The sequence below is a fragment of the Chiloscyllium punctatum genome, chromosome 14 (genome assembly GCF_047496795.1).
Source record: "Chiloscyllium punctatum isolate Juve2018m chromosome 14, sChiPun1.3, whole genome shotgun sequence".
In the NCBI taxonomy this organism is placed as follows: Eukaryota; Metazoa; Chordata; class Chondrichthyes; order Orectolobiformes; family Hemiscylliidae; genus Chiloscyllium; species Chiloscyllium punctatum.
The window spans coordinates 32,666,883-32,680,121 of record NC_092752.1 but is presented as its reverse complement, the minus strand read 5'-3'; the positions used below and the strand labels follow the sequence as shown (position 1 = coordinate 32,680,121).

Sequence of the window (13,239 nt, the reverse complement as noted above, 5' to 3'; positions counted from 1 at the left end):
TTCAGCAAAGAGTAGAAGGACATTGCTAATAGGTACAGGCTTGTCAATTGAACAGGGCTAAGGTTCTAGAAACAATAACTGGGAGAGTAGAATTATCGGGCACTGGAGTTTTGAGTTAGTTGTGGAGCGTTGGCCTGGGTTTGTAAAAGACAGGAGGTGCTTGATCAATCAAAAATTGCAATTGGAAGAAGTTTAAGGTATTTGACAAAATACCATATATACTCGTGTAGGTTGAATTTTGGAGACTTTCTTTAAAGCTGAAATTAATGGGTTGACTAATACAGGGTTACAGGTTTTGAGGGGCAGAAATTCATGCTGCAGTTCAAAATACCGTACTGTTTGCAAAAAGTCAGTTTGATTGCACAACTAATTCCAGTGTTACAACACAGGGTAAACCCTTCTGCTAATTTAAACCAGACACTTTACTTCGTAATCTGTAAAGGTACAAGTGACAAAGATCTACCAAATCCCACTATTTAAAGAAAAAATTAACAATTTGTTCTTAAGAGAAAAAAGAACATTAAACAACAACTATCTACACTGTAAACCTCCTTTGATCAATTTATCTACCCTTCTCTCCACAACAATATACTGATCTGATAACACCCCCTTCCCCCCAGTTTTACAAAAGAAAATTCAAATTTCAAAACCAGCTGTCAGTTATCCTGTATCTTCCTGTAGATCTTTCTGGGTCTTTTCTTTGGTCTTCTACTGCACAGATTGCATATGAACAGGTATCTTTCAGTGATTCTGCAGGCAGTCTGTTTTAGTTTGTGCTCTTTGCTGTTGTGGCTAACTCTTCAAAATGCCAGTTTTCTATACCCCACACAGCAGATCGTCTCATTGGTTTGATGTCGTCAAATCAGTAAAATTCAAATTTGATTGGATTTTGGTATCTTGGGACAAAATTTAAACTGGTCAAATTTGAATTTGTTACGTACCATAGCAACAGCTCAGCTATTTGTTTCACAGCCAAATGTTACATTTTTAAAATTTCCAGCACACTGTGCCTTCTTGGGTCTGTGTGCCAGCTTTCACTCTATTAAAGGTACAGTACACACCTGCAACTTCATAATATGGGATAAAGAAGAAAAACAATGAATTATGATCAAGGTAATTACCAGATAAAAGCAAGAGACCGGTATGAAAATTTAGCCTGTCAAAGATTCATTGAAATCCTGCAAAATTTCACAGTTCAACATCGTCATGGCCTGGTATAACGGCACACTTAAATTCTGAATATGTAAGCATCTTGAACGATCCCACCAAATTCTTCCGTTTCTCTCCCATTTATTCTTGTATGTTTTGAACCTCAGCAATGCTAATACATTTGTCAATGAATTAAAGATATACCGGTATGTAGCTAATATCTCTTTTATCCAGATTATAAAAGCACAATTAAAATGATTAACATTTTAATGATATTTAACATTTGGATATATAGTGAACAATGTAGTAAGTAGCAATAGACTTAGTACCAGTCTGAATGAATGAATCAAAACATGCTGTTGTGAACCAAGTGTAGTAAGTAAAGTTATGAATGAATAGAGGTGCGATATTGGAAACAAAGAACGATGAATGAAGTTATCAGTATGAATGAATGAACGCAATTTAATGCGATATAGTAGGGTCGGCTTATACACAAGAAATGAAAAATACAAGATTTTTGGCCCAAAATAAGTGGTCAACTTATATATGTGATCGACTATACATTGAGTATCTACGGTTTTAAAAAAAGTTAGTTACTCAGTGCAATGCAATGGGGTGGTCAGTATTACCTTGGGGACAGAAAATAGCAAGTCTTAGTAAATTATTTATTTCGGACTGGTGGATGGTTATCAAGGTGCACAAGGATCAGTGCTGGGATTATTGTTCTGTAGGTGTCATAGTTAATATCTCTTGAAGGACTTGTGTTTTTAGAAGAATTGCGAAAGATTTGATTTCTTTTAAAGTTGTGGAAATGCGTAGGATGATTTACCTTCTAACATTACTTTTTCTAGAAATCAAATGACTGGTAATTTGTTTGAATCAATAAGACCCTCTCTGAAGGAGGTCACTGGACTCAAAACATTAAGTCTGACTTTTCTTCACAAATGCTGACAGCCCTGAGTTTTTCCAGAATTTTCTATTTTTGTTGTACTTTGATTTCCAGTGTCCACAGTTCTTGTTTTTTGACTAGTGATAAATGCTTGCTGGGGCAGTTTGAAAAATGACCAGATACAAGATGCTTTATCTGCATTTGTTATCAACAGTAAAGCTGTATAAGTAATCTTTCCCATTCCTGTAAAGAGAGCCTCTTGTTGAGTTCAAGGTGAAATCTGTGTGCTGAAAGTATGATTGGAGAAAGTACCCTGTTGTACCTCCTGAGCTAGCTGTGTCTGTAGAGACTCCAGAGATGACAATGTGTGATAAGTGACTTGACCACACAGCATTGAGTGCATCCTATGCTTCATAGAGATGTACAGCACAGAAACAGACCCTTCGGTCCAACTCGTCCATGCCAACCAGATATCCCAACCCAATCTAGTCCCACCTGCTAGCACCCACCCTGTATCTCTCCAAACCCTACCTATTCAGATGCCTTTTTAAATGGGTACCAGCCTCACCACTTCCTCTTGCGGTTCATTCCATACACGTACCACCCTCTGCATGAAAAGGTTGCCCCTTAGGTCCCTTTTATATCTTTCCCCTCTCACCCTAAACCTATGCTGTCTATTTCTATTTAAGAGACAGCTGAAGAAAACATTTTTATCAAAGCGGGCTGAGTATCTTTGGAATCCTCTTCCTCAAAAGGAAGATTTTTAAGACTAAGAAACTTTTGCCTTTTAAGAATAATAATCCATTAGTCAATTTTTTTTTTTCAGAAAACCTTTTTTTTTTCCTTTTTCCTGAATTACATGTGTTTTCAGGCTCTTTAGAGGGATGAGCGTATGTAAGTTGGTGGCTCAGTGGTTAGGCTGAAGCCTCACAGTGCCGGGCGCCCAGGTTTGATTCTAGTCTCCGGTGACTGACTGCATGGGTTTCCTCCCACAACCCAAAGATGTGCAGGTCAGGTGAATTGGCCATGCTAAATTGACCATAGTGTTAGGTGCATTAATAAATGTAAGGTAAGGGAATGGGTCTGGGGGGATTACTCTTCGGAAGGTCGGTGTGGACTTGTTGGGCCGAAGGGCCTGTTTCCATATTGTAGGGAATCTAATGTAAATAATATCTATATTCCTATGTTAACCAGTTAGTGTCTTTAAAAAAGTTTTTTGCTGATAATAAACCAATTATTTATGACAAAACTGGTTTGGTAGATCATTTTTATCTTAAACCTGATGAAGATAGATTACTTGGCCACATTGGTAAAAGAGAAAAGAATTTTAATTGTAGTGTGAGGTAATGCATATTCACAAATGGGGTAGGAGAAAGAGTTTGTTTCTGGGGCAGTTTAAACACTTGCACCTAATTATAAAGTTCTGGAGAATCATGTGCATCGATCTTGTGAACTTTGCCGGACATATTGAGGGAAGAGTTAGAAAAGCATGTGGAATCTTGGACTTCATAACTTATTTTGTCCCCAAATAATTTTATGAACCTGTGTAAAACTTTGGTTAGGCTACAGTTGGAGTTGTATTCCGTTCTTCTTGCCATGCTTTATAAGGATGTGAAGGTCTTTGAAAGGCTGCACAGAAGATTGGCAAGTATTGTTTCAAGGATGAAGCATTTATAGTTAGGTTGCAAAATCTGCTGTGGTTCCCTTTTACAGCACAGCAGACTGAGATGATTTTTTAGATATGTGCCAGATTGTGACAAGTTTGAACACTGTAGATAAGTGGGAAAAACCTCCCATTAGCTAATTTTTAAAAACTGGGAGACACAGGTTTGAGATTTTTGGAGAAATTATGTAGAGAACGGAGACAACACTTTATACGTCAAGCGACCGTTGACTGCAACTTACTGACTTGAAGGGTAAGGGCAGCAAAGATGATCCATGATTCCAAAAATAAATTAGATAAGCACTTAAGAAAACTTGTAAGGCTGTAGAATGGAATGGAGGGATGCAATTGACTGCTATACAGAAAGCCGGCATGGGTTTGGGTTGAATATGGATCTTTTGTGCAGTTATGACCATAAAAATTGTACAGTTACATTAGACTTTGGCAGTTGTGTGCTTTTAAAATAGTATATTTTGAAGTGAGGGAAGTAAAGTGAAGTTGGAGTAGTAAGCTCTTCATGATTGCATTCAACAAACTGATTTAAGGATTTTTTTTGGAAAAGAGAAAAATGAGGCTAGTTTATTGGCCTTCAAGATTGAGTTCAATATTTGTGGGGGAGAGCACAAATATAAAGTGTTGCTTGTAATTCCAGTAGGAAATTCACTAACTCTTTACTCAAGAGTGACTGTAATGTGGCACTCCCTATTTAATGCAAGTAAAATAAATACATTTTAAGGGGGGACTCAAAAAATCCAATGAAGCAAACAATGAGGTTAGCTAAAGTGGGATGGAAAGAAACTGAGATGACCTGCATGTTTCTTGCTTTCCTCTTTCCTCTTTGCTTTTTGAGCATGAGACTTTGACCACATCATTCATTTCATAATGAGTAAGGGACTTAGCTCATCAGTATTCAATACTGAGGAGTAAATGCTCAAAGTCATGACAGGTGATTTCTCAGCCACTGTTTAGTAATTGTATTGTCAAATCTTGTACAAACCTATCCACATGATCTGTTTTCTAGTTGCGCTTGCATATGGTATTTACAAACAAGATTTGCCAACTCCTGAAGAGAAACCAAGGAATGTGGTGTTTGTTGATATGGGGCATTCAGCCTATCAGACTTCAGTTTGTGCATTTAACAAGGGAAAGCTCAAGGTTAGTATATATAAAAAAAACTTTCTGTTGCAGATTAGAATAAGTCCTCTTACGTTGGAAAAAAGTTTAGACTTGAGTACAGAGGAACCTGGATTATCCAAAGGACACAGGCGGGGAACATTTTTGTTCAGTTAATCAAATGCTGGATAATATAATTTAGCCAAGCATCAGGACCTGGTGATCTTGCTGGATGATCCAATATTCTGATAATCGAATGCCGGATAATCGAGGTTCCTCTAGTGCTTTTCACAATTTGTATCAGTTGTGCTTTACAAATACTTTACAACTGATGAAACTCAGTCATCTCTCTAATGAGCAAGCAGCCCTATGGTCCAGTAGGACTACCTCTATAGCAAACTTACCTTACCTTTTAGTATTTGCACTTAAGTAATGTAGGAAATTCATCAAACTTTTGTAAATAGCAATGTGACGAACAGAATTTATTGTTTGGCATTTATTTGGGCACAAATCTGAGCAGGATGTTCGGGAAACTTCCCTCCTCTAGTTTGAAATAATGCCATGGAGTATTTCATTTTAACCTATGCAGTTTGGTAGGGTCTTGTAATAAAAACAAAACACTGCAGGATGATGGAAATCTGAAATAAAAACTGGTCTGGCAGTATCTGTGGAGAGAGAAACAGTTACTGTTTGGAGTCAAATATAATTCTTCCAGGAAACTTTGTTCCTGTTTTTCCTTTACTACAGTCAGTCAGCTTGGTAGGTCCTTTCAGAGGGCATTTAAGAGTCCACCACTTTGTTGTGAGCGTGGAGTCATATGTAGGCAAGGGCATCCAGTTCCTTTCCATTAAGGACAGAAGTGAACTAGGTGGGTTTTTATGACAATGTTATCATTAGACTTGGTTATCATTAGACTTTTGTTTCTGGATTTTTCAATGTTGAATTCAAATTCCACCATCTGCTGTGAAGTGGTTCTTTTTTTTAATCAGTAATTAGTTTTATTTGGACTTGATTATCTGAAACTAGATTTGTAAGTATAATTAGCTTGGCGGTTGTATGTTTGGACGTTTTTTGTTACAATTTGATTTTTATTTTAAAATCTAAGCATTACATTTCCCTCCTTTTGAACAATGTCACTTTTGTCTTTCTTTTCTCTCCTCAAGCTGGCATTTAGCTGCATGGACATTATCATTTAGTATTTTGTCCAAGTGACCATTCCTCATGTCTGATATTTGTGTTAGTATGTTATTTGCCTTTTCAAAGGGAGTGAAGGATGGTGTTGCATTTGAGCCCAATCTTGTTTACACTGAGTTTTTTTTAATGGGTTACTGAATAACATCAGAAGGAACAATGTTTTATACATGCATTTTCCCTACTTGAAGATGCTGAAGCTGATGGTAGGTGCCTATTAACCTGAGCAAGATTAGCTAATTTTATAGACTGGTGGTAGAAAATTAATCTTGGGCTTTCTCGATTAGCATGGTTTAGGTACTCTCTTGTATACATCCTTTTGAGGGGGTGCTTGTGGCACAGGGGTACCTATCTCTGAGACAAGAGGGCTGGGTTCAAGTTCCACCTGCTCCAGCGATATGATTAGATTACTTAGTGTGGAAACAGGCCCTTCGGCCCAACAAATCCACACCGACCCACCAAAGCGCAACCCACCCAGACCCATTCCCCTACATTTATCCCTTCACCTAACACTATGTGCAATTTAGCATAGCCAATTCACCTAACCTGCACATTTTTGGTCTGTGGGAGGAAACTGGAGCACCCGGAGGAAACCCACGGAGACACAGGGAGAACGTGCAAACTCCACACAGTCAGTCGCCTGAGGTGGGAATTGAACCTGGATCTCTGGTGCTGTGAGGCAGCAGTGCTAACCACTGTGCCACCCACAGATATGTAGCAATATCTCTGAACAGACGGGTTAGAAAATTTCTTGGAGGTTTGAGAAACCTCTGACTCTAAATTAACTTAAAGTTTGGTCTAAACCTGTATGAAGCCAATATTGTCTGCTCAAAACACAAGGTGGTGCAAAAATGTAATTGTCTGTCCAAAGTTTGTTTTGAAAATGTAAAATAAAGCTCCCAAAAGGTTTTCAGTTTATTTCAGTAATACTGAGTAGGGATTTTTGGGAACATTACTAATTTTACTTTGTAGGTTGATATCTAACTGAACATGGAAACTTTGAGAAGCTACATACCTAAATAATTCAGCAAGTTTAATTGGTCCAGTTGCATACTCTGGTTATGTCTGGTATGTTCAGTTCATTTGAATCTGGTGCTTGTTGAAGTTTTTCTAATACTGTTTCTAAATCAGTTGTAAAAAGTTGAACCTACATTGTGCCTTTTTATAATTTCAAAGTGTGTGAACTTAATATTTACGTTTGTTCAGAATATTGTTAAAGCTGATTATTGGAGAAGATTGAACATTAATGATATCTCTTTCCCCCACCTGTCTTTTCTCCCTCACAACCCACATTATAGGTTCTGGGAACTGCATTTGATCCCTACTTAGGTGGAAAGAATTTTGATGAGGCCCTGGTAGAATACTTCTGTGAAGAATTCAAGAGTAAATATAAACTAAATGTGAAGTCGAATGGTAGAGCTTTGCTCCGTCTGTATCAGGAGTGTGAAAAATTAAAGAAGCTAATGAGTGCAAATGCATCAGATCTCCCAATGAATATAGAATGTTTTATGAATGATATCGATGTTTCTGGTAGAATGAACAGGTAATGTACTTTGTCTTTTTTTCATTCCAAATAAGAATTTTACTATGCGGTATTTTGAAGTGAATGAGAGGAAGAGAAAACTATTTGAAGGCATTTTGTGGCATAATTTCTCTTTTTGGGAAATAATTGAATCTGCTGCCAGAGGTCAAGTCTGAACATAGCCATCCTTATAACTAACACCTGACCATATCTCTGCAAAGGTCACTGCTGGAAAGATATATATGGAGTGGTTTACTTGATTGAAGTCTTGACCAGTTTCTAATATGTGCAGATTTGAGATTTCTTTAATGTACCAAATAATATTGAATGTGTAATGGAAGCGAATTGTTACCAAGTTAACCAGTTCCAGTAAATGTTAAGTAATTAGGTAAAGATGGCATTATTTGGAATGTTAACTAGTTGTGTTTTGGGTTTAATTTCCAGTAGTGTCTTCCTACGTTTTCATGTATAATCTTGCTGAAATCTAATCTCTTGGAATTACTTATCTGTCAGTCAATTAAATATTTTTGTCTTGCTAATATAGTTATACAAGTTTGTTTTTCTTTACAGAGCACAGTTTGAAGAACTTTGTGCCTCATTTTTAAATAGAGTGGAAGCCCCTTTAAAAAGCATTATGGAACAAGCTAGTATGTGATCTCCTTAATGTTTATAATCTTAACTATATTTTCCAATTCCATATGTAACGAGTCCAAAACAAGTGTAAATTTTCAAGTGTAGTGAGAAAAGTGGATTAGGGATATTTCAAACAATTTGAAGGTGTAATTCAGTGCTCATTTCAGAATTTTTTATTCTCTCAATTTTTATAATGGAAGCTACATAATTGGACTTGTGCTATAATAAATGGTGGGTACATTGAAATTCAACTTGGAATAATGGTTTTGGCTATTGCGTCATACTTCATTTATACTTCAGAAGGAGCATTGTTTAAACTTCTAAATTTTATTGCTAAACCAATTTGAATCATTTCACTGGTTGACAAGACTACTGTTGTTCACATTTAAGTTGCATCTTAGCTCAGGCTCCTGTATTAAACGCTAGTATCAAACAGTCAGGAAGAATGGTGAAATACTTAAGTTTCATTATGGTGCACATATGCTGAACTTTTCTCATTAATTCCCGTAGTGTTTTATTTTTGAAGCATAGCGTTCCTCCTGCCCTAACAACTGAACGCTTGCATTGTGTCTCACCTGTAATAAATTGACTTTACATACTCGCCAGAAATTCTTCTTTTGACTTTCTGGGTGGCCATAATGCATTGGTTAGGCAGATGCTGTTAAACTTGCAAGGGTGCAGAAAAGGTTAACAAAGATGTTACCAGGGTTGGAGGGTTTGAACTATGGGGGGAGGATAAATGGGCAAGGGTTATTTTTCCTGGAGCATTGGAGCATGAAGGGTGACCATGTAGAAGTTTATAAAATTGAGGGGCATGGATATGGTGAATAACCAAAGTCTTTTCCTCCGGGTGGGGGGAGTCCAAAACTAGAGGTTATAGAGTTAAGGTGAGAGGGGAAAGATGTAAAAAGGATCTCTGGCAACCATTTCACACTGAGGGTGATGTGTGTGTGTATGGGATGAACTACTACAGGAATTGGTGGAGGTTGGTACAATTACAACATTTTAAAAGGCATCTGGGTGGGTATGTGAGTCAGTGGTTGAGAGGGATATGGACCAAGTACTGGCAAATGGGACTAGATTTATTTAGGATATCTAGTTAGCATGGGCGATTTGGACTGAAGGGTCTGTTTCCATGTGGGTAAAACTTTGTGTTTGTGTAGCTTGTGGCTAGCTTTAGAATATTTTTAATTAGACTAGTTTTGAGTCTTCACTTGATATGTGTTAACGATAGTGACATTATAAAGGCAGTAGAAGTTATACTTAAAAGACAATTCAAATAAGTTGAGCCTATCTGGGATTTGGATGTGCCAAAGGCCATGAACTAACTTTAGTACACTGAGTTACATTCATTAAAATGTGGAAATAACCAGAGCAATAAAACTAGAATATTTTTAATTTCAAATAGAAGAAAAGTGGAAAGAAAACCTTTTTAAGGAATGACTATAAGAATGAAAAAATTCATACATAGAGCTTGAGTCGTGTTAGATTATTGACTGAGGGAGTTGAATGATATTGAAGGTAAACAAGAAAATAGAGATCTACAATTAGATCAAGCCTTGACATATCAAATTATTGTTGTGGTTCTGTTTGCCGAGCTGGGAATTTGTGTTGCATACGTTTCGTCCCCTGTCTAGGTGACATCCTCAGTGCTTGAGAGCCTCCTGTGAAGCACTTCTGTGATGTTTCCGCCGGCATTTATAGTGGCTTGTCTCTGCCGCTTCCAGTTGTCAGTTCCAGCTGTCCGCTGTAGTAGCAGGTATATTGGATCCAGGTCGATGTGCTTATTGATTGAATCTGTGGAGGAGTGCCATGCCTCTAGGAATTCCCTGGCTGTTCTCTGTTTGGCTTGTCCTATAATAGTAGTGTTGTCCCAGTTGAACTCATGATTCTATGGGCTACCTAAAGCGCACAAACCAGACATCCTACTCAGACCCATAGTATCACTACCAGGGACACCACCACATAAACTGGATAAAGAACTACAACAGAAACTGAAACACCTGATCAGCGGATCCAAACACACTGTACATTCAACACAGGAATTCTTGGACATCATCAGAAATATACACATAGACAAGGAAGTAACTTTGGTCTCATTCGATGTAATGACACTGTTCACCTCTATCCACAAAACCCTCGCCAGAGAAACAATAGCCAAACTGCTGGATTATAGAACAGACAACAAGACCGGGAACCTATCAACAAAGACTGCATACTCAAACTACTGGACCTGTGCCTCACAACACACTTCACATTCAACAACCAAATGTATGAACATATCAACGGCACACCCATGGGCTCACCTATCTCTGGACTCCTAGCAGAAGCGGTAATGCAAAGGTTAGAACAAACATTCTTACCACAAATTCAACCCAAACTCTGGGTCAGATATGTAGATGATACCTTTATTTCTGTGTACTTAATGATTACAGAGAACACACACCGGATCATCAACGCCACACTCACAGGAATCTGATTCACTAGACAGGAAGAAAAGGACAACCAACTCCCATTCCTAGATGTGATGGTACAGAGAACACCGAATGGAGAATTCACCACAAAAGTGTACAGGAAAGCAACACACACAGACCAAGTCCTAAACTATGAAAGCAACCACCCCAACACACACAAAAGAAACTGTATCAAGACACTGTTCAAAAGGGCCACAACACACAGCAGTACACCAGAACTGCAAAAAGAGGAAGAAGAACATCTATACAACGTATTTGCCAAAAACTGATACCCCCGCAATTTCATCAACAGATGCCCAAGGGGAAAGACAACAGAATGAGGACATTCCACAACCCAAAGGGTTAGCCACACTACCATCATCAAAAACATTTCTGAACTGACAGCCAGACTACTGCGACCACTAAGACTCATAACAGCACACAAACCAACAGCCACCCTCCGACAACATCTCACCAGGACAAAGGACCCAATACCCAGCATGAGCAGAACCAATGTAGTGTACAAAATCCCATGCAAGGACTGCACAAAACACTACATAGGACAAACCGGAAGACAGCTAACGGTCCGCATCCATGAGCACCAACTAGCCACAAAACGACACTACCAGCTTTCCTTAGTAGCCACACACGCAGATGACAAGCAACATGAATTCAACTGGGACAACACTATTATAGGACAAGCCAAACAGAACAGCCAGGGAATTCCTAGAGGCATGACACTCATCCACAGATTTAATTAATAAGCACATTGACCTGGACTCAATATACCGGCCACCGCAGCGGACAGCTGGAACTGACAACCAGAAGCGGCAGAGACAAACCACTATAAATGCTGGAGGAAACATCAGAAGCGCTTTACAGGAGGCTCCTAAGCACTGAGGAGGTCACCTAGACAGGGGACAAAACGTCTGCAACACAAATTCCCAGCTTGGTGAACAGAACCACAACAACGAGCACACGAGCTACAAATCTTCTCCCAAACTTTGAATATTAAATTATGGAGCAGACTCTTGGGGACTGAATGGCGCACTCCTCAATTCATACGTTCACAATTTTATTTAGCCTGCTCTTATTCTAAGCAACGAGGAAAGTTCTTTGAGTAAATTCTGCAGAAAACGAGAGGAAATGTTTCAGTTAGAGTGAAAAGTTAATATGGTGATTTTGGCAATAAGGGAGACATTAGGGTTTGGTAGGAAGAAGCACAGTGAAAAGGATACACTCATTAGGTGTACAAAGGGAAGAGATTATGATATAATGATTGTAGTCCGGAAATATGCCAGTGTACTGCCTTTAGGGATGAAAAGAAATTATGGTTAGTCTACAATTCTGTTGATAATAAATCTACTACTAAGAATAAATTTTGAGGCCTATTTGTAGAACAGTTATTTAATAAGCCAACAATGATATTTTGGGACTGTAAAGCCTATGATGTGGACCTAGACTTCCTGAAAGCATGTGATACTGAGGAAAGGCTTATTTGTGAGCTTAAAGCTCACATTGTACTCAACCGATTAAATAGTCGCTTGTATATTTTCAATTTATTTTCTCCAGGGGAACTACCTTTCGAAGTGTCAGCTGTGCAATAGAGATGCACTTTGGAATACAACTAATGTAGTTCAGAGTTTCACAATTGTTTTAATTGTCACTCAGTGCAAAGTTAGTTGCACTTATTTTAGTCATTGTTTAAAAATGCTATATAGCTGAAGGAAATCATAGGAGTTCAGTGAGGATTTTGAACCTGATAACTATCTTTGTGATATAGTATCCCTGGTTTAATGAAGGATTGGAATTTTGCCTAGGCTTCTTTATTATGCAGAAATTGAGATGATGGTTCAAATTGAGACAAAGCATGAAGGGCTGAAGCTGAAAAATTCATTGATTGCTTGTGGGGTAGGAAGTTGCTCTGTCAGTTGACTGCTGAAATGTCACCTCCAAGCCAGTGAAATTAGTGGAATCATCTAATACAGTAAGATATGGGATCAAACCAAAATGAGTTTAATTTTACTGGCTTTTAAGATGAAGGATATTAAAACTTTTATTTCATGTGATTTTGGGCTGGGATTTGGGGAAGGTAGCAACAGGAGGTGATACATAAGTACTTTCAAAGCCTGTAGAAAATTTACACATTGCATTCCATGTAAATTCATTTTTTGGTCATCGTTTTTGGTGCATTGTATTTCTGGAAGATTAAATGACATTATCAATGCCAACTGTACTAATGTATTTTACCTGGATAAACCATCCAAAGTTGTTACAAATAAATTTGCACTTGTGAAGATATTATTTTCAAGCTCTCCACTTTTTTGTTTCCAGTTTGAAAACCGATCAATGTGGAGCTATCATATTAGTTTTATTTTGTAACGTTACTATGTTTAAGTTTTTTAATTGTTTCATTAGTCTGTTGAACATCAGTTGTGTGTGCATGTAAGATGTCTGATTTTTGAAATGAGAATAATGCAAGCTCATGTTTAAATCAAGTAATTTTATTGCAAAGTAAGTAATTTCACGTCAGCACACCCTGATGGAAAATAAATATTTTAATTCTAACCTGTTGTGCACAATATTTATGCATTGCAAAACCTTAACTTGTTAGTAAGTAGTGAAT

The 13,239-nt window shown here is 37.9% G+C and overlaps 1 protein-coding gene across 1 annotated transcript in view; it reads left to right on the top strand.

Moving 5' to 3' along the window:
• Positions 1 to 13,239, top strand: part of LOC140485716 (heat shock 70 kDa protein 4L-like) — a 58,912-nt gene that overhangs the window by 16,155 nt on the left and 29,518 nt on the right. The window contains exons 6-8 of the mRNA XM_072584171.1: positions 4,723 to 4,856; positions 7,304 to 7,548; positions 8,098 to 8,174. Coding sequence (XP_072440272.1) covers positions 4,723 to 4,856; positions 7,304 to 7,548; positions 8,098 to 8,174 — 456 coding nt within the window. The remainder of the gene's footprint in view (positions 1 to 4,722; positions 4,857 to 7,303; positions 7,549 to 8,097; positions 8,175 to 13,239) is intronic.